At 40.5% G+C, this 20,011-nt stretch overlaps 1 protein-coding gene across 1 annotated transcript in view; it reads left to right on the top strand.

The window, feature by feature from the left end:
* Window positions 1-20,011, top strand: part of gphna (gephyrin a) — a 65,254-nt gene that overhangs the window by 29,164 nt on the left and 16,079 nt on the right. Inside the window, 13 exon segments of the mRNA XM_061744395.1 lie at window positions 1,652-1,694; window positions 1,823-1,960; window positions 3,342-3,434; window positions 3,619-3,674; window positions 6,455-6,574; window positions 6,661-6,719; window positions 6,815-6,968; window positions 7,081-7,202; window positions 8,650-8,737; window positions 8,922-8,929; window positions 8,931-8,981; window positions 12,929-12,993; window positions 14,008-14,111. Of these exon segments, the coding sequence (XP_061600379.1) occupies window positions 1,652-1,694; window positions 1,823-1,960; window positions 3,342-3,434; window positions 3,619-3,674; window positions 6,455-6,574; window positions 6,661-6,719; window positions 6,815-6,968; window positions 7,081-7,202; window positions 8,650-8,737; window positions 8,922-8,929; window positions 8,931-8,981; window positions 12,929-12,993; window positions 14,008-14,111 (1,101 nt within the window).

The following is a 20,011-nucleotide window of genomic DNA, read 5'->3' as shown; positions in this document are numbered from 1 at the left end:
ATAAAGTTTATCGTTTGTGCCATTAAAAAGTTTCCTCAAGGGGGCAGAGTCTGAAGCAGTCTGTTAGTTATTCATTATAATTTAGGGAAATAGCTACAGTTTACATCTGTTGTAAGCATCACATGACCATGGTGGTTTAACTTCCAGGCTACACTGCAAAAACTCAAAATCTTAACAAGAATATTTATCTTATTTCTAGTTAAAATGTCAAATTTTTAGTTAAAAAAAATGTCAATACACTTAAAACAAGACTCATCACTGGGAAAAAAAAACAACAGTTTTCACCTGTTTCAAGTAGATTTTCACCTATAAGTAAAAAAAAATCTGCCAGTGGAACAATATTTTTTTGCTTGTTATGAGAAGATAAATCTTGTCCCACTGGTAGATTTTTCTACTTATTTCAAGTGAAAATTTACTTGAAAAAGGTGAAAATTATCAAATAAGTTATTTTTCTGGTGATGACTCTTGTTTTAAGTGTAATGAGATTTTTTGACTATAAATAAGACAAATATTCATGGTAAGATTTTGAGTTTTTGCAGTGTATTTTCATCTCTGCCTTGTACTTTGCAGTTCAGATGCGCTTTTCTTTCCTTTCTTTTTTTTGTGGTATGTAATGAGTTTATGAGCTACTAAGTGAAAAGAGCAACATGTAACAGACAACATGAGTGGGCCTTTTATTCCATTCATAAAAATAGTCAAATAGTGTGTACAGTAGAGGTTTAATAGGCTATGAATGGGCTAAACAAGAATGATCCCCACGCCAGCAGTGATTTGTAAAGTTGAATATGTACGACTGCAACGACACAGTGAGCAGCAGCGATAATATAACCATAGTAGTGTCCCACAGTGACCCTGCTGAGAACTGGACCGTTGGATTTTATAGACGATATAGTGAGCAGGGGGGCGCTTTCAGACACGTCTCTGCTGCAGGATTCTGGAAATGACCCGTCCACGTGCTGAAATCTGACTGTTCTAACCACGATTTTGCAGGAAGATATCTATTTCTTTTAGGAACATTGAAGCTCTGGGTTTTTTGCAGACTTTGAATTAATTCCTGCAAGTTACCATACAATCCTGATAATTCCCATCAAAACTTTCCAGCCAACAAAATGTTTCAGGGACACTTTTTTCTCCTATGGCAAGTTTCAAAATTTGGTACGCGGACTAAATTTCCCTTTTCGTGTAATTTCACCCGTAAATTAGCAGGAAGAGTTTGGTTCCAAGTAAAATGGAAAGACATTTAGTTAAAAGTGGATGTTCTGAGCAGCAGTTTGACATAAATCTGTCTTTTATAATGATTACTTAATTGTTTTAAAAGTGTACCTGAAGCTAAACTTACTGCTATTTCAGTTTTTATTAGTTTTATTTTACCTTCAATCTCTGCACTTTTACATCAAAGCAAAGAGATTTAGAAGAGGAAAGAAAACAGTGTAGACGTTTGGTTGAGGTAATGCGTTAAAAAGTTTGGGGAGCAAACACATGTGACGTTGCCGAGTCACTGAAGGAGACAGCTGTTGGTATTTTTGTTGTTTTAAACACCTTTTGCATGTACATCAGGGCACGATTAAAGACGTGGTCCTTCCTGTGGTGAAGGGCAGCTGCCGGAGTCCAACCCCGGCATCAAACAGGAACTCTGTCTGTGTCTCTGCAGGTTCAGTCTCGATGTGGCAGCAACGAAAACATCCTGAGAGCCAGTAAGTGTGTGTGTGTCGGCGGCCGTGCGTCTCGTTGACAACGGCCAGAGAAAACGTAGACAGTACATGGTTTTGAGTAGGTCAGCGTTTACTGAGTGTTGTCTGTGATTGGACGTGTGTGCGTTTAGGCCACAGCGCGGTCGACATCAGTAAAGTGGCTCGCCGTCATCGCATGTCGCCGTTCCCGCTCACGTCTATGGACAAAGCTTTCATCACCGTCCTAGAGATGACACCCATCCTGGGAATTGAAGTCATCAACTACAGAGGTGAGTCCGTGGAGGGGTTTATTAATCTTTATTTTGTATAAACACTGCCCTTGTTGAGACCAGAGGGGAGAACAGGCTCTGCTCTCTGGGTGCCTGGTTAGGAGCCAAAGATGTGAACTGAGATCAGGATAAAGATGCCTATGCATCAGTCTGAGTTTGGGTTGGACTGAACAAGATGATTGGAAGCCAGTAAGATATACTACTTGTGTTCTTGTTTTTGTTTGTCATCGCTGTTCTTGTTGGAACCAGTGGTTTTTGAAAGCACCATCATCTTGAGAGGCAGAACGTCATTGTTGGAGTTAAAGTTGCTTTCGTCAATGAAAATTATGACTAAATATAGTCGTCAACTAACCTTTATCACCTGAGGAAAACGAGACGAGACGCAACGAAAATGCTGGTCATGTGACGATAAAGATAATTACATATATGATGCAATATCGTAGAGGAATAAAAACGAGACTATAATGTAGATTACAAAATAAAAACTCTGGATCCTTAATATCCATGTTTAAGTAGTTTCCTCTGGTTTAGTTCTGCTGGGTGACGTTAGTCCTCAATCCCAGTCGCTGCAGCGGGGAATCAGATCCAGAAGATGCAGCTGCAGAGTTAGAGGCTGATGCCGTTAACGCAGAGCTCTAGGTTCACGTCCATTAAAAACAAAGTTACATAGAGAAACGGGGGCTGGGAGAAGAAGAAGAAGAACCATCTTTGGATAGACTTTCCTATATAGACGTGGAAAAGAAAACCGTTGAAAAAGAAAAAGACGGGGAGAAATGCGGAAAAATAAATAATATAATAATAAGATAACCTTGTTTGAATTGTAAAATGGGTTTGGCTAAATACAATCTTTGACTAAAACTAGACTAAAATGGTCCTGGACAATTCTGGCTAAAATAAGACTAAAATGCTCAGACTTTTAGTCGACTGAAGCTTGACACGACTAAAAGGAGAATGAACGTGACTAAAACTAATGAAAACTAAAATGATAGCTTGACCCAAAGACTAAAACTAAAATTGAAACAGGCTGACAAAAACAACACTAGTTGGAGTCTTGGTTGAAGCCACAAATATATTTGCTTTTTAATATGCGTTTACATATTCAACCAGCTCTGGTGTCGGCCTGTGGTTGCTTTTTCTAAAACTGTTGATGTCACCGATGGTATTCCAGGGCCTAAACTGGGTTGCCTACGTCGTCCCGTTCTCCTCCCCTGGTCCCCCCCCTCCGTCTTGGGTACTCTTAATCTCAAAAGATCCACACAAGTGTTAATCTAAACAGTTTAAATACTCTGGTCCCAGTGACGCCGTCATTCTGCCTGTTTAATGAGGTGTGTGTGGTTGAAGTGTTAACGCCGACTGAACCGCTCTGGGCTGCTCCCTGCAGATGGTTTGGGTCGGGTGCTCGCTCAGGACATTTATGCCAAAGACAACCTCCCTCCGTTCCCCGCCTCGGTTAAAGACGGATACGCTGTGCGAGGTGAGTCGGCTCACCATGAAACACCCTGAAACTCTGCATTTCTTCTTCATTTGTTTTTCTGTTCATATTGAATCAAAGAGCAAATTGTAAATATTGTATCATGGTGTCCTCCTGGCTGCATGTAAAAGAACACAGGATGCTTTAATGTCATTTATTAACTTGATGACGTCACTGTACCGTGCAGCTGCCGACGGCCCTGGAGATCGCTTCATCATGGGGGAGTCGCAGGCTGGACAGCAGGTCAGCTCCTAAACTTTTAAACACGTCTACGTCTTCACGCACTTTATCCTGCATTCAGCCATTTTCCCAATACTAGTTTATTTTTCTGTGCAGGAAAGTTGTTTTCTTTCTCTAAAATCTTTCAGTTCTTCTTGAAGGTCAACAACACAGAAACAGTCCTCTCCCAAAAACTGCTTTTACAAGTATTGCTGATTATGATTTTTTTTTTCACAATTATTTACTCAAATCTTTTTACACACTTCAGTCCTGATCCAAACTACCAAACTACTAAGTATTGATTCATTTAATTATTTTAACCATTTAAATGCCAATTAGGTGACATGACATCACTGAAAAAAATATGTTCAGCCCCAAAACATGTAATACATCTAAAATAATCCATTTTATGTTTTTTTTTTTTCATAAAAAAAGAGATATAATGTAAACAAATTTGCATATAAAGGCTTAATATAATTTAATATCTGGTTGTTTTGTTTAGACCTGAAGTTGATGAAAAGATTTGCATTAATAAAAAGTGTGAAAAAAAAATCTGTAATGAACATTCTCCATCAGACTGCTTCCTTAAAAATAATGAACAGCGAATAATGAACTTATTGAACTAGCACTTTTATAACAAAGGAAAGAAACAATATCTAGAGTTGTTTTTTCCCAATAAAAAAGATAAAAAAAGATAAACATACAATGCTTGCTCAGTCAAACAGCTGACTCTGAAGTGGAAGTTTAAACGCAGCATTACTCAACTTCCTTTGCTTTTGGAGCCACAAAGAGGAAATGTAAAAGGATGCAGACACACAGACACTGCAAATATGATATATTTTGTCTTTCCAGCTGTGAAATAAGTTATTAATAGTAAACGAGTCAACTAACACCGATTTTGAGCATTAAATTACAGCAGACGATGCAGATATGTTTCACAGCATGCGTTGCAGTACGTGTAGTCCTCCAGCATCAGCAGTGCTGCTCTTCTTGAAATAAATCCATCTCTCCACGTTGTCAAAGTTAGGAAGTTTAAATGCAGAGCTGCACTGGTTGTTGAGATAGAAAGCAGTTTAGTTGCTGGACATCTGATGCACAGTCAGACATCTAGTCAAAACTCTGATATTTATTACACTTAATACAGAAAAAAAATGCAAAAATGCAATTCAAAGTGCTTTACTTTGAAACTAAAAAGGTGGTAAAATGCATTAAAATGTAAAAGAGTTTTAAAGCAAAAAATTAAAACAGACAGACAAAAACAATAAAACAAATGAGATGGAAAAACTAAGGGTTGCAGTGCCTTGTGGGAGATTACTGAAATGCAGCAGTAAATAAAAAGGTTTTCAACCTTGACTTGAATGAATTGAGAGTTTCAGCAGCCCTGATGCATTCTGGGAAATTGTTCCACGGGTGAGGAGCATAAAAGCTGAAAGCTGCCTCACCATGTTTGGGTCTAACTGAGGGTACAGGAAGTAGAGATTTATAAACCAACTGCAGGATTTTAAAATATATTCTGTGACAGACAGGAAGCCAGTGTAAAGATCTAAGAACTGGAGTTATATGTCAACTCTCTTGGTCTTAGTGAGGACTCTACATCAGACCTATGATCCTCAATATGTTATTTAGATCATAATAGGCTGACTTCACTACTGTCTTAATGTGGCTGTTCAAATTCAGGTCTGAGTCCAGAACCACTCCCAGATTCCTGCCTTGGTGCTGATTTTTAATCTTTCTTCCTTGGGTCCAAACACTATTATTTCTCACTATTTTTTCATAATTTGAGCACGTGGGTGCATTTAGATGATAAATAACAGAGGCCCCAGAATTGAACCTTGAGGAACTCCACATGTTATTATTGTTAGCTCCGATTTGTAGTTACCTAAGACACAAAATAGTCAAAATTCTGTGCCAGAAAGTCCCACACAGTTCTTTTATTATGGTAAATCGTGTCGAATGCAGCACTGAGATCCAGTGAGACCAAAATTGAAATGTTGCCACTTTCCGTATTGGAGTCATTAAGGACCTTTCCTACAGCTGTCTCAGTGCTGTGATGTGGAAACCTGACTGGAAGACAGCAAAACAATTATTTGGTGACAGGAGGTTATACAGGTGTTGAAAACAGCTTTTTCTATGATTTTACTAAGAAAGAGTTAGAGAACACTGCAAAAATTCAAAATCTTAACAAGAATATTTGTCTTATTTCTAGTTAAAAATGTCTAATTTTTAGTCAAAAAATCTCATTACAGTTAAAACAAGACTCATCAATGGAAAAAATAACAATTTTCACCTGTTTCAAGTAGATTTTCACTTAAAATAAGTAGAAAAATCTGCCAGTGGAACAAGATTTTTTTGCTTGTAATGAGAAAATAAATCTTGTCCCACTGGCAGATTTTTCTGCTTATTTCAAGTGAAAATCTACTTGAAACAGGTGAAAATTGTCAAATAAGTTATTTTTCTGGTGACGACTCTTGGTTTAAGTGTAATGAGATTTTTTGACTAAAAATCAGACATTTTAACTAGAAATAAGACAAATATTCCTGGTAAGATTTTGAGTTTTTGCAGTGAAGCACCTGGCAAGTCTTCTGGATTGAATAAAGTGTGTGTGTGTGTGTGTGTGTGTGTGTGTGTGTGTGTGTGTGTGTGTGTGTGTGTGTGTGTGTGTGTGTGTGTGTGTGTGTGTGTGTGTGTGTGTGTGTGTGTGTGTGTGTGTGTGTGTGTGTGTGTGTGTGTGTGTGTGTGTGTGTGTGTGTGTGTGTGTGTGTGTGTGTGTGTGTGTGTGTGTGTGTGTGTGTGTGTGTGTGCAGCCCACCCACACAGTGATGCCGGGTCAGGTGATGAGGGTGACCACTGGAGCTCCGATCCCCTGTGGAGCTGACGCCGTGGTCCAAGTGGAAGATACAGAGCTGCTGAGAGAGTCTGAAGACGTAAGAGCTTTTAATCGTACCTGAGCTCCGAACAGGTTCCACGTTGAAGGGCTCAGTGCTGATAATGATGGCAATCATTGTTTCAGGGCACAGAGGAGCTGGAGGTCAGGATCATGGTCCAGGTCCGCCCCGGACAGGACATCCGGTAAAGTAAAATCAGCATCCTGCAGGAGTTGGGTAGAAGTTGAAATCTGTCAAAGCTGCACAAGTCAATCACGAGGTGTTTTTGTGGTTCCACAGGCCAATCGGCCACGACATCAGGCGGGGGGAGTGTGTGTTGTCTAAAGGGACACACATGGGCCCGTCGGAGATCGGCCTGCTGGCCACCGTGGGAGTGACGGAGGTCAGCGTGCACAAATTCCCTGTGGTGGCCGTCATGTCTACAGGAAATGAGGTAAAAACACAAAAAACATGCAAATGCAGAGTTTTGTTTCAGTTTTTGCTTCAGTTTTGGACACTTTCCAAATCGTGTGTGTGTGTGTGTGTGTGTGTTTGTGTGTGTGTAGCTGCTGAATCCAGAGGATGATCTCCACCCTGGAAAGATCAGAGATTCAAACCGCTCCACTCTTCTTGCCACCATCCAGGAGCACGGATACCCCACCATCAACCTCGGCATTGTGGGAGACAAGTAAGAGGAATTCAGAGTCACAGAGAACCTGCTCAGTCACACGTTTCTCTGATTAGTTGAATTACATATTAGGTTAAAAAATATCAGTTAAAGCTTGATTTCAAACACAAGAAAAATAGTAAACGTCATATATCCATGAAACCTCTTAGATGAAAGATGTAACACTTTGATCACATCTTGATATATACAGTAAAGACCAAAAGTTTGGACACACCTTCTCATTCAAACAAATGGGGAAGTGTGTCCAAACATTTGGTCTTTACTGTATTTTTAGGATGATTTTCCCTCTAAAAGTGAGGTTTTCTGGGGCTTAATGAAACATCTGTGATGTACTCGGGTCAAAATACCCCAGAGACGGAGTCTCCCCCCAACTGAACCCCACTGATGGTTCTGTGTGGTGAACCTTTGCTGACATCACACCCTGAACTGCTCACTGGATCAGAATCATCATGGCAGGAAAGCCCCAAGGAAACGGGGTTGTGTTAACGTCAGAATTAGGGGTGTAACAATGTATCGTGCCAGGCTGGTGTAGAGTTAAGCCTTACCTTATTAAATTAAACCTTTTTCGGGTTGTGAGTAGGATAAACACGGGGACAACTTCTGCTGAGCTCCAGTGTACTTTAATGTCCCTCAACAGTGTAGGATTTTAGAACATCAACACAGCACCTAGTGCCGTACTGTGGCGTATCACTCCGCCCAATCTAAAACAGACTAATCACTACAGATAAACTGACTAGTGTCATTATAGTCCCTGATTTACATCAGAATATAAAGAATATATTTATAAAATAATGAACCCTGAATTACCAAAATAACCTTCTTAACAAAAATAAATCTCCTCTTACACTTATAAGGTGAGCATGAATCAATCTTTTTTATGATGTAAAATTGTATGTATTTATTTACTTTTATTTATTTATTTATTTAATTTTAGTTGTTAAATTTCTGGAAAAGAAAAAAGTCAAGTCATACATGAGAGAAACTATTCAGTTTGTGGCTAAATATTTTTATTTGTATGAAACTGAAGGCGCATAATGCAAACCTGACATTTACTTTTAGTTCAGTTTGTGGAAAATGGTTGGCCTGGCTTTCTCTTTAAAACTTAGACAGTTATAAAACATTACAAACTGTAACAATAGGGCAAACGTACAGCATTGTTTTGTATTTTGTGTCTTTCAAATAAAAGACCATTTTTTCCAGGCATATGTTCCTCATTCAAGGTTGTTAAAAAAATACTGCTATAGTATCGTATCGTTATCGTGACCTCAATATCGTGTATCGTACCGTATCGTGAGATAAGTGTATCGTTACACCCCTAGTCAGAATCTTTTGAATTTCTTTTGACGTCGAACAATCACGTAAACCTCCTGTCGTCCAGATTTTGTATTCTTCTCTATTATTTCACACTTTTCTGGCCGGTAAACGGAGTGCTTTTCCCTCGTTGCAGCCCGGACGACCTGCTTTCAGCGCTGCACGAGGGCATCAGTCGTGCTGATGTCATCATCACCTCAGGGGGCGTGTCCATGGGAGAGAAGGTAAGCCCCTCCCTTCCTACAACATCAGGGGGAAGTATGGAATGAGCAGACACGCCAGTCTTCAGTAAGGAATCAGCATGTCCAACAATATTCATGTTTATCTCCTGCAGCTCTGATGTTTCTACCACAGAAAAGTCTGTTCAGGTTTCCAGTTTTGACCGTGTTTTTGTTCTTTGTGTGACAGGACTACCTGCATTGACCTTCACGCTCAGATCCATTTTGGACGAGTCTTTATGAAACCAGGGTGAGGCGGGGGAGGAGAGGGCGTTTAAAACACTGCTGAGGTGGTTTTTCTTGGTAGTACAGCTGATGTTCTCTCCACTATTTCTACCAGCTGTTTCCACAAGGGAATCTTGGTCTGGAGACTTCAGTCCAGGTTTCCTTTAGTTCTCCACGTCCTCACGGCTGGAAATATTCTTTAGTATTGTCTGAGTTATGCAGATATGCAAAATCATCCTCAGAATATCCCTCCACTAATGTAAAGTTGAATATTTATATTCACCAAGAGAAGAGTTTAATTATTATATATATATATATATATATATATATATATATATATATATATATATATATATATATATATATATATATATATATATATATATATATATACATATATACACTAAATAGAAAAAACGACTCTGTAATAATTATTATATATATATATATATACCGTACATATATATACACTAAATAGAAAAAGCGACTCTGTAATAATGTGATATGATACTTAACCTGATCAGAGCAAAACAACTGCAACACCTGGAACGCTCTTGCATCACTGATCCCACTGAGGTAAACCCATTAAAAACTACAGCTAACAAAAAAAGAAAGGATAAAAAGATGCAGTCAAACTGTATTGAAGGCAGGGAGACAAAGCTTGTTGGTTTGTCTTTTGATTTGTCAAAATTCATTTTCTCAATTTGGCTGCATGTTAATCAGCAGGCGTGTTTTAGGGTACTGCTGTCTCAATAAGCATGTTTGACCAACACCCACTCACAGGAAAGATAAATCTTCACTAATACTGCACTGCAATGTACCTGATTTCAAGTATTTTAGGTTTTTCGTGCGTGGAGTTTACTTAAAAAAAAGAGGAGAATAGAAAAAAAAGAGAGAAAGTAAAATAAAAAAAGAAAATTAAAGAAAAGAAAGAAAAGTATTGTCTGAGTTTAGCACACAGGAGGCGGGGCCTAATCCAAAATGTACATCTTTTCCTCACTGCAGGTTTTCACGCATATTTAAAATGGCATTAAACGCCAGCTGCCTGTGTTTTCACACGTGCACTGCAGCACTGACGTTTCTCCAGACATCTTCTTTCTCAACCCTGGTCCTCGAGTACCCCTGCTCTGCATGTTTAAGATGTTGCTTTTCACACAAAACACTGGATTCTAATTAACGGCCTTCATTAGCGTGTCATCAAGGTCTGGGCAAGTCTGTTGATGACACAGCTACTTGCATCAGTGTGCTGAAGCAGGGTAGCATATAAGACATGCAAACTAGGGATACTTGAGGACCAGGATTAATAACTACAGTCCTAGAGGGCTGCATGTCAATGCAGACATGCATCCACAGCATCTGCTGCAAAAACTCAAAATCTTAACAAGAATATTTGTCTTATTTCTAGTTAAAATGTCTCATTTTTAGTCAAAAAAATCTCATTACACAAGACTCACTGCGAAAAAAAACAACAATTTTCACCTGTTTCAAGTAGATTTTAACTTAAAATAAGTAGAACAATCTGCCAGGGGAACAATATTTTTTTGCTTTTAATGAGAAGATAAATCTTGTCCCACTGGCAGATTTTCCTACTTATTTCAAGTGAAAATTTACTTGAAACAGGTGAAAATTGTCAAATAACAAGTTATTTTTCTGGTAATGACTCTTGTTTTAGGTGTAATGAGATTTTCTGACTAAAAATGAGACATTTTACCTAGAAATAAGACAAATATTCCTGGTAAGATTTTGAGTTTTTGCAGCATGCTGCATGGCCCAGGTCTCCACTGGTCCAAAAAACCAGGAGCCAAATCAGAAAAACACACAAGGCTTTAATAGCCGGAGCAGAAGCTCGGCACTGAACCAAAGAATGCCGAATACCAGACCCAGACAAGAAAATACAAATATTTAAGCTGCATCCACATAAGTGTTTACCTCCACGCCAGATTAGATCTCTATCCACATGGACACGCGTCACATGACCATCTCTGCTCTCTGGGGGAGAGAAAACAGGCTGAGAGTCTGCAGGAAAACCCCTCTGTTGCAGGTTGCTAGGATGTTTCTCTCTCTTCCTGCACATGCAGGCGGTTGTTGTCTCCCTGATCTAAGACTTCAGCAACACAACAGCTGATTCCAAAGACAACAAAGTCCGCAGCACTTTCTAATGCATCTGCATGTTGTTGTTTCCCCCGAGTGGAGGCTGGTGTGTGTGTGTGTGTGTGTGTGTGTGTGTGTGTGTGTGTGTGTGTGTGTGTGTGTGTGTGTGTGTGTGTGTGTGTGTGTGTGTGTGTGTGTGTGTGTGTGTGTGTGTGTGTGTGTGTGTGTGTGTGTGTGTGTGTGTGTGTGTGTGTTCCTCCAGTGAAACGCAGCGCCGGGAGACGCACTGACCCAGACTCTGTCCAACCACATTAGGGTTCTTCATTATTCACATTACGGCTTCATTTACACACTGAAATGTTGTTTGCAATCAAGGGCTGATCTCGGCAGAGTAGTTTTGGTGCCAGGTGTAAGTAAAGCTTCACAGTTTTTAAATATACTTAGCTAATGTGGATGTAGCCTGATTTAGAAGTTGATTAGTGAGACGGACTTAACTCTCTGAGTTTGTGTCTACTCATGAATTCCATCCAGGTCTTTTTTTGTTCCACCTCTCCTGATGATTGAAACGACCTGGTTAATCCACTGTTCAGACACTATTTACGTTAGCTTCTGTACTACTTTACTCCTCAAATGGAAATGACGCTTTGCAGTAAAGAGGTGTTTATCTTTCTCCCCCACCTCCATTTCTCCCCCCAGTTAGAAATAGTATTTGACCTGTTCTCCTCCTCAAACCATATCCAGCATCCTGTTGGACAGCATCAAGCAGGATTGTATTTCTACCTTCGGGTAATATGAACTGAGAAAGTACTTCTACGCCAAAGACGCGTTTTTTGCTAAAGCAACCAGAAAACGATAAGCTTGTAAGTACTTTAAACTGGTGAGACATTAAATCAATAAATCAGATTTATTGATGCCCAAGCCTGCGATGGACTGGTGACCTGTAAATGAGCTGGGATAGGCTCCAGCAGACCCCCGTGACCCTGCAAAGGATAAAGCGGGTATAGATAATGGATGGATGGATGATGCCCAAGTGCCAAATCACCTTTATTGAAACTGATTAGCTAAAAATCAGTATATTTAAAATCAGAGTATTTGATCACACTGCAAAAACTCAAAATCTTACCAGGAATATTTGTCTTATTTCTAGTTAAAATGTCTCATTTTTAGTCAGAAAATATCATTACACTTTAAACAAGAGTCATTACCAGAAAAATAACTTTTAACTAATTTTCACCTGTTTAAGGTAAATTTTCACTTGAAATAAGTAGGAAAATCTGCCAGTGGGACAAGATTTATCTTCTCATTACAAGCAAAAAAATCCCGTTCCACTAGCAGATTTTTCTACTTATTTCAAGTGAAAATCTACTTGAAAGAGGTGAAAATTGTTGTTTTTCCAGTGATGAGTCTTGTTTTAAGTGTAATGAGAATTGACTAAAATTAATTGTTAAGATTTGAGTTTTTGAGAGCTGATAATATACAGTTATTGTAACTTTTGAGTTTCAGGATAGTCTGTACAGTTATGTAACTTCAGTTTCAGATTTAAAGTCTCTTGCCGTGAGTGTGACCTCGGCTCTCTGGACCTTCATCCAGTAGCAGGTCATGTTTTCATCCTTCCTGCTGTTGTACTACATGTCGATCAGCAGCCAGGTCTCCTCAGATGTTTTATATTTAAAGTTGGCCATTGCAAAGTTTAAACAGCCCTACACATTCATTTCCAGTGAATAGTTCCGGCAGACGAGTCAGTGGTTCTGTAAAAACGTAAAGAAAGAGACAAAATGTACGAATGTGCTGTAAGCTGAGTAGCATGTTGTCCACTTTTAACTTTCAGCGTTGCTTCTGTTTGATTACCGTAAGTCTAATACTTGTGTTTCTGTCTGTCAGTCTTCCTACTACCTTCGCCACAGCGGACATGGATGGAACACGGAAACTCATCTTTGCTCTGCCAGGTACTGGTCGGTTATCCGTGATAGCCGTCTGTGTTTTATCAGCTGTTACTTGACGCGTTTGTCCTCCCTGGGTCCTCTCTAGATGCACATATCATCATTTTCCATTTAAATCAAGTTTGACTTAAATGCCTCAACACCTCGAACTCTCCAAATAATTATAAACCTCTCATAACTGTCCAAAGATTTAGAAATATTTGCTGTGTGGGTCCAGTCGTCAACCTCTATGACGAGTTTTAATCTGGATTTCATCCCCCTTACAGCGTAGACACTGCGCTTCTAAAGATCCTAAATTACCTTTGGGTGCCAGCAGACTCCAGACTCCTCAGTAAACTCATCCTCCCTGACCTAACTGCAGCTTTTGACACAGTCTTCCATCAAATCCTCCTCAGCTGTCGAGCATCTATTGGTATTAACAACATGGATTCTTTTGGTTCACTTCCCCTCCCTCCAATAAATAAGTCAATAACTAAATTCCAGTCCCATCCCTTCCCTATCGGTAATAGTGTGCTCCATGGCTCTATCTTGGGGCTCCTCCTTTTTTAAATCATTTCTAAAACCCCATTAACCCAATATTAAACCTCGTCCCTAAACAACCCCATTAGCTTCCAGTTCGTCCTCGAATTGCTTTTAAAATCCTGTACTCTTTTAAAAATACATCTTTAAATACTATAAATATTTTTACCACTCTTATTTTACCCATTTTTAGGTAAAATGGGTTTGAAATATCTCTTCTATTGTAAATGTTTTGTTTTTTGATTGTTCAAATATCTTTTTTTTTTGTGGTGCAAGGAGACCTTAAGAGTTTGGAATTCCATCTAGAGATAAAATGTATTATTATTTATAATAATTAGATAGTGGCTTATTATTCATCACAATGTTTTTTATTGCTTCAGTAAAAGAGATTCAGTGTTGAATTTGACTGATGAATTAAGATGTAATTATTCCCTAAACAGAGGCTGTAAAGTGTGTAAGAGCTGTCTGCTGTCGGCAGCAGTAACGCTGTGTTGTGTCCAGGTAACCCGGTGTCTGCAGTGGTGACATGTAACCTGTTTGTGATTCCTGCTCTGAGGAAGATGCAAGGCATCCTGGACCCCAGACCCACCATTATTAAAGCTCGGGTACGATGGGCATGCATCATTATTATTATTATTACTACTGGGTACGATGGGCATGCATCATTATTATTATTATTACTACTATTATTATTATTATTATTATTATTATTATTATTATTATTATTATTATTATTATTATTATTATTAGGGCCCGAGCACTTGCAGTGCGAAGGCCCTATTGTATTTGCAGGAATTTTTATTATGGGCATGCCAAGTAGTGGCATGACCATATTGCAATCGTCCAGAATGGCCCAAAAGGCAATGTTGCTAGCGTTTCGCTAACATGCTAAAGTCACAAAGGTCCCACTGCGCACCAGCGGGTGTAAAGCATGACCCCGCTCTGTTGTGGGAAAAAAAAATCCCCAAAAAATGAAACACGGCCGAGAAAACCTGAAAAATGAAGGCGTTAAATTAGTATCTAGAAAGGTTTCCCTTTTCTTATTATTTTTATTATTCTTATTATTCCGCACTTTTTTTCGTCCGTTAATACGGCCCGAACCGCAACGTGCACCCATGCATGGCATACATCGTTGGATGCGTCTCCATCGTGATTCGATGGGTATTACTTTTCTCAGTAATAGGGGTTACCGTGGCAACGCTAGATGCCAAAAAGCAAAAAAAAAGGCGAAAATTCCCGCGCTTATTGCTCGGCCGAACTTTATCGTAGAGACATCGTTCAAACTTTGAAACACTCGGCCCGATAGTCTTTAAAGGACCATACAACTTCATCATGCTAGTTATTACGGTTTTTGCGATATTTAACTTTCAATTTAAAAAAAAAAACACTTTTATTTTGGACGCTTGTTGCTAGGCAACGGTTTATCGTACAGACATCATTACAACATTGACCAACCCGGGACGCTTTGTACTGCAACATATTTTAGTCTCGTCATGCTTGCTATTACGGTTTTTGAGATATTCCACATTGTTCATTTTCATGCTAACGGAACTTCGGATGCTTGTTGCGCGGCAACGCGGTATCGCAGAGACTTGGTTCCAACGTTAAAAGACTCAGCTTCATGTGGACTACAACATACTGAGGTGTCATTACGCTGTCGTTTACAGCTTTTGAGATATTAAAGCAAAATTGTCCCATTCTATCCTATGGGGCTTGTTATCATGGCAACAAAAACCAATGCATTTGTATGGGGGACCATGTGAATAAACAATCTGTTAATGCTGCCCGAACCAGAATGTGCACCCATGCATGGCATATATCGTTGGATGCGTCTCCATCGTGCCTCGATGGGCATTACTTTTCTTAGTCAAAAGTGTTACCGTGGCAACGCTAGATGCCATAAAGCAAAAAAAAAGGCAAAAATTCAGACGCTTATTGCTCGGTCGAACTTTATCGTAGAGACATCGTTCAAACTTTCAAACACTCGGCCCGATTGGCACTAACGGGCCGTACAAGCTCATTATGCCAATTATTAACATTTTTGCGATATTGACCTTTCATTTTTTTTTTAAATTTCCATTTGACTTTGGACGCTTGTTGCTAGGCGACAGATTATCGTAGAGACATCGTACAAATGTTCCCCGACTCGGCACGCTGTGGCCGTCAACATATTCAAATTTCATGAAGCTGGTATTTAAGGAAATTTTATGTCAAAATCCATGCCAAATGGCCCCATTCATTCGGATGGTTTTTTTTACCACGGTGAAACAAAAACCTATCCATTAATGTAGCCTGAACCGCAACGTGCACCCATGCATGGCATACATCGTTAGATGCGTCTCCATGTTGCCTCGATGGGCATTACTTTTTTCAGTCAAAAGTGTCACCGTGGGGGGCGCTAGACGCCAAAAAGCGCACACCTTTAATAACTATTGGGAGCACAGGAATGAATGCAATACAACCGTAAACACCTCAAACTGACATAGAACCACCCCGAACACAACCAGCCCTAAACCAAAGCAGCGAGAGGGGTCGAATGGGCAGTAGGGCATGCCCATATCAAAATTTCATGAAATTTTCTAGTTATTATTATTATTAGGGCCCGAGCACCTTCAGTGCGAAGGCCCTATTGTATTTGCAGGAATTTTTATTATTAGGGCCCGAGCACCTTCAGTGCGAAGGCCCTATTGTATCTGTAGGAATTCTTCGCGTTATTATTAGGGCCCGAGCACCTTCAGTGCGAAGGCCCTATTGTATCTGTAGGAATTCTTCGCGTTATTAGGGCCCGAGCACTGAAAGTGCGAGGACCCTATTGTATCTGTGATGTTTATTATTATTATTATTATTATTATTATTAGGGCCCGAGCACCTTCAGTGCGAAGGCCCTATTGTATCTGTAGGAATTCTTCGCGTTATTATTATTATTATTATTATTTTTCTGACGAAAGGAGGGCCTTTTTGCCCCCCTAAACGTGCCCAAAAAGTCACCAAATTTTGCATGCAAGCCAGGCCTGGCGAAAAATTTGATATTTAATGGTTTGCATTAATGGGCGTGGCAAAATGGCTCAACAGCGCCCCCTTGAAAACTTTGTGCCTCAAGCCCCACGATACGGTTTGACGTACATGCACGAAAATCGGTACACACCTGTATCATGTCGCAACTTAAAGAAAAGTCTCTGGGCGTCATGTCGAGAAACCGAACAGGAAGTCGGCCATTTTGAATTAATCGTGTCATTTTGGCGAAATGTATGCCTTCCTTCGGCAGTTAATACGGCCCGAACCGTAACGTGCACCCAGGTGTGTTATACATCAAAATGTGCGTCTCCATCCTCTGACACCACGCATTACTTTTCTCTTTAAAAAGCGTTACCGTGGCGACGCTAGACGCCAAAAAGCACGCCCACCCTTCATCTGATTGGTTCAGACAGAAAAAACTTTGAGCTTCAAGCCCCATAATACGGTTTGACGTACATGAACGAAAATCGGTACACACCTGTATCATGTCGCAACTTAAAGAAAAGTCTCTTGGAGCCATGGCCGAAACCGAACAGGAAGTCGGCCATTTTGAACATTCTGAATTCATCGCGTAATTTTGGAGCAATATATGCCATTCCTTCGAGAATTAATACGGCCCGAACCGTAACGTGCACCCAGATGTGTTATACATCAAAATGTGCGTCTCCATCCTGCGACTACGCGCATTACTTTTCTCTTTCAAAAGTGTTACTGTGGCGACGCTAGACGCCAAAAACCACGCCCCCCTTCATGTGATTGGTCCATATTTGATAGTTCCCCAAAAGTCACCAAATTTTGCATGCAAGGCAGGCCTGGCGATAAATTTGATATTTAATGGTTTACATTAATGGGCGTGGCAAAATGGCTCAACAGCGCCCCCCGGAAAACTTTGTGCCTCAAGCCCCACAATACGGTTTGATGTACATGCACGAAAATCGCTACACACCTGTATCATGGCGCAACTTAAAGAAAAGTCTCTTGGAGCCTTGGCCGAAACCGAACAGGAAGTCGGTCATTTTGAATTAATTGTGTAATTTTGGCGCAATTTATGCCATTCCTTCGGCAATTAATACGGCCCGAACCGTAATGTGCACCCAGGTGTGTTATACATCAAAATGTGCGTCTCCATCCTGGGACTACACGCATTACTTTTCTCTTTCAAAAGTGTTACCGTGGCGACGCTAGACGCCAAAAACCACGCCCCCCTTCATGTGATTGGTCCATATTTGATAGTTCCCCAAAAGTCACCAAATTTTGCATGCAAGGCAGGCCTGGCGATAAATTTGATATTTAATGGTTTACATTAATGGGCGTGGCAAAATGGCTCAACAGCGCCCCCCGGAAAACTTTGTGCCTCAAGCCCCACAATACGGTTTGATGTACATGCACGAAAATCGCTACACACCTGTATCATGGCGCAACTTAAAGAAAAGTCTCTTGGAGCCTTGGCCGAAACCGAACAGGAAGTCGGTCATTTTGAATTAATTGTGTAATTTTGGCGCAATTTATGCCATTCCTTCGGCAATTAATACGGCCCGAACCGTAATGTGCACCCAGGTGTGTTATACATCAAAATGTGCGTCTCCATCCTGGGACTACACGCATTACTTTTCTCTTTCAAAAGTGTTACCGTGGCGATGCTAGACGCCAAAAGGCGCGCCCCCCCTTCATCTGATTGGTCCATATTTGATAGTTCTCCAAAAGTCATCAAATTTTGCATGCAAGTCAGACTTGGCGATACATTTGATATTTCATGGTTTGCATTAATGGGCGTGGCCTAACGGCTCAACAGCGCCCCCTAGAATACTTTTATCTGCCATAACTTTTGAATGGTTTGACATAGGAAGTTGTGGGTGGTGTCATGGGACTCTGTAATGAGTCCTTAAGCTTCGTTGGCCTTAATTAGCCCCGCCCCTTCTTCTGATTGGTTGTCCCTTTTTTCTGCTATAACTTTTTAATGGTTTGACTCCCGCTTCCTGATTCAAACGTCTGCCGGCCCCGCCCCCCGACCAATCAGTGGCGAGTAGGGTGATGACGGCCCCGCCCCCCGACCAATCAGTGGCGAGTAGGGTGATGACGGCCCCGCCCCCGGACCAATCAGCTGTTGTAATGTGGTGACGTTAGAAATAGTCCCGTGCTCAGCCCGGTTAGAACCTCGGTAGAATGGTTACAGAAAAAGTAATAATAAAATAGTAGTGTTTTACTAATATTTATACCTTACAAATATTTAAAAAATTAGGAAAAAAAAGTTCCAGACATTATATCGCTATCTTGGTCTCTCCTATGCCAGTAAGTCAAAGTGATGTATCAGCTGAGATATAGCTCAACCAGATCATTGCGGTCTTTGGTGCCGGTGGTCAGGAGTTCGAGCCTGGCAGTATGCTGAAATTTTTGTAAGCAAATTTTGTGTTTTTTTTTACATCAGGATGTGCGTCTCTTTCCTGCGACGACGCACATTACTTTTCTCTTTCAAAAGTGTTACCGTGGCGACGCTAGACGTGAAAAAGCGCTCTTCCCCTTCATCTGATTGGTCCATATTTGATAGTTCTCCAAAAGTCACCAAATTTTGCATGCAAGCCAGGCCTGGTGATACATTTGATATTTAATGGTTTGCATTAATGGGCGTGGCCTAACGGCTCAACAGCGCCCCCTAGAATACTTTTCTCTGCCATAACTTTTGAATGGTTTGACATAGGAAGTTGTGGATGGTGTCATGGGACTCTGTAATGAGTCCTTGACCTTCATTGGCCTGAATTAGCCCCGCCCCTTCCTCTGATTGGTTGTTCCTTTTTTCTGCTATAACTTTTGAATGGTTTGACATAGAGAGTCGTGGGTGGTGTCATTTCTGATATGCTTATGGGGGACGGTGGACGTGAGTACGAGGGCCCGTTCATCGCTGCTTGCAGCTTTAATTATTATTATTATTATTATTATTATTATTTTTCTGACGAAAGGAGGGCCTTTTTGCCCCCCTAAACGTGCCCAAAAAGTCACCAAATTTTGCACCCTAGTCAGGCCTGGCGAAAAATTTGATATTTAATGGTTTGCATTAATGGGCGTGGCAAAATGGCTCAACAGCGCCCCCTTGAAAACTTTGTGCCTCAAGCCCCACGATACGGTTTGACGTACATGCACGAAAATCGGTACACACCTGTATCATGGCGCAACTGAAAGAAAAGTCTCTTGGCGTCATGCCCGAAACCGAACAGGAAGTCGGCCATTTTGAATTAGTCGTGTCATTTTGGCGAAATTTATGCCATTCCTTCGAAAGTTAATTCAGCCCGAACCGTAACGTGCCCCCAAGTGTGTTATACATCAAAATGTGCGTCTCCATCCTGCGACAACACGCATTACTTTTCTCTTTCAAAAGCGTTACCGTGGCGGCGCTAGACGCCAAAAAGCGCGCCCACCCTTCATCTGATTGGTTCGACAGAAAAAACTTTGTGCCTCAAGCCCCATAATACGGTTTGACGTACATGAATGACAATCG

This window comes from Cololabis saira, chromosome 16 (genome assembly GCF_033807715.1).
Source record: "Cololabis saira isolate AMF1-May2022 chromosome 16, fColSai1.1, whole genome shotgun sequence".
NCBI lineage: Eukaryota > Metazoa > Chordata > Actinopteri > Beloniformes > Belonidae > Cololabis > Cololabis saira.
This window is presented reverse-complemented; position numbering and strand designations above follow the sequence as displayed.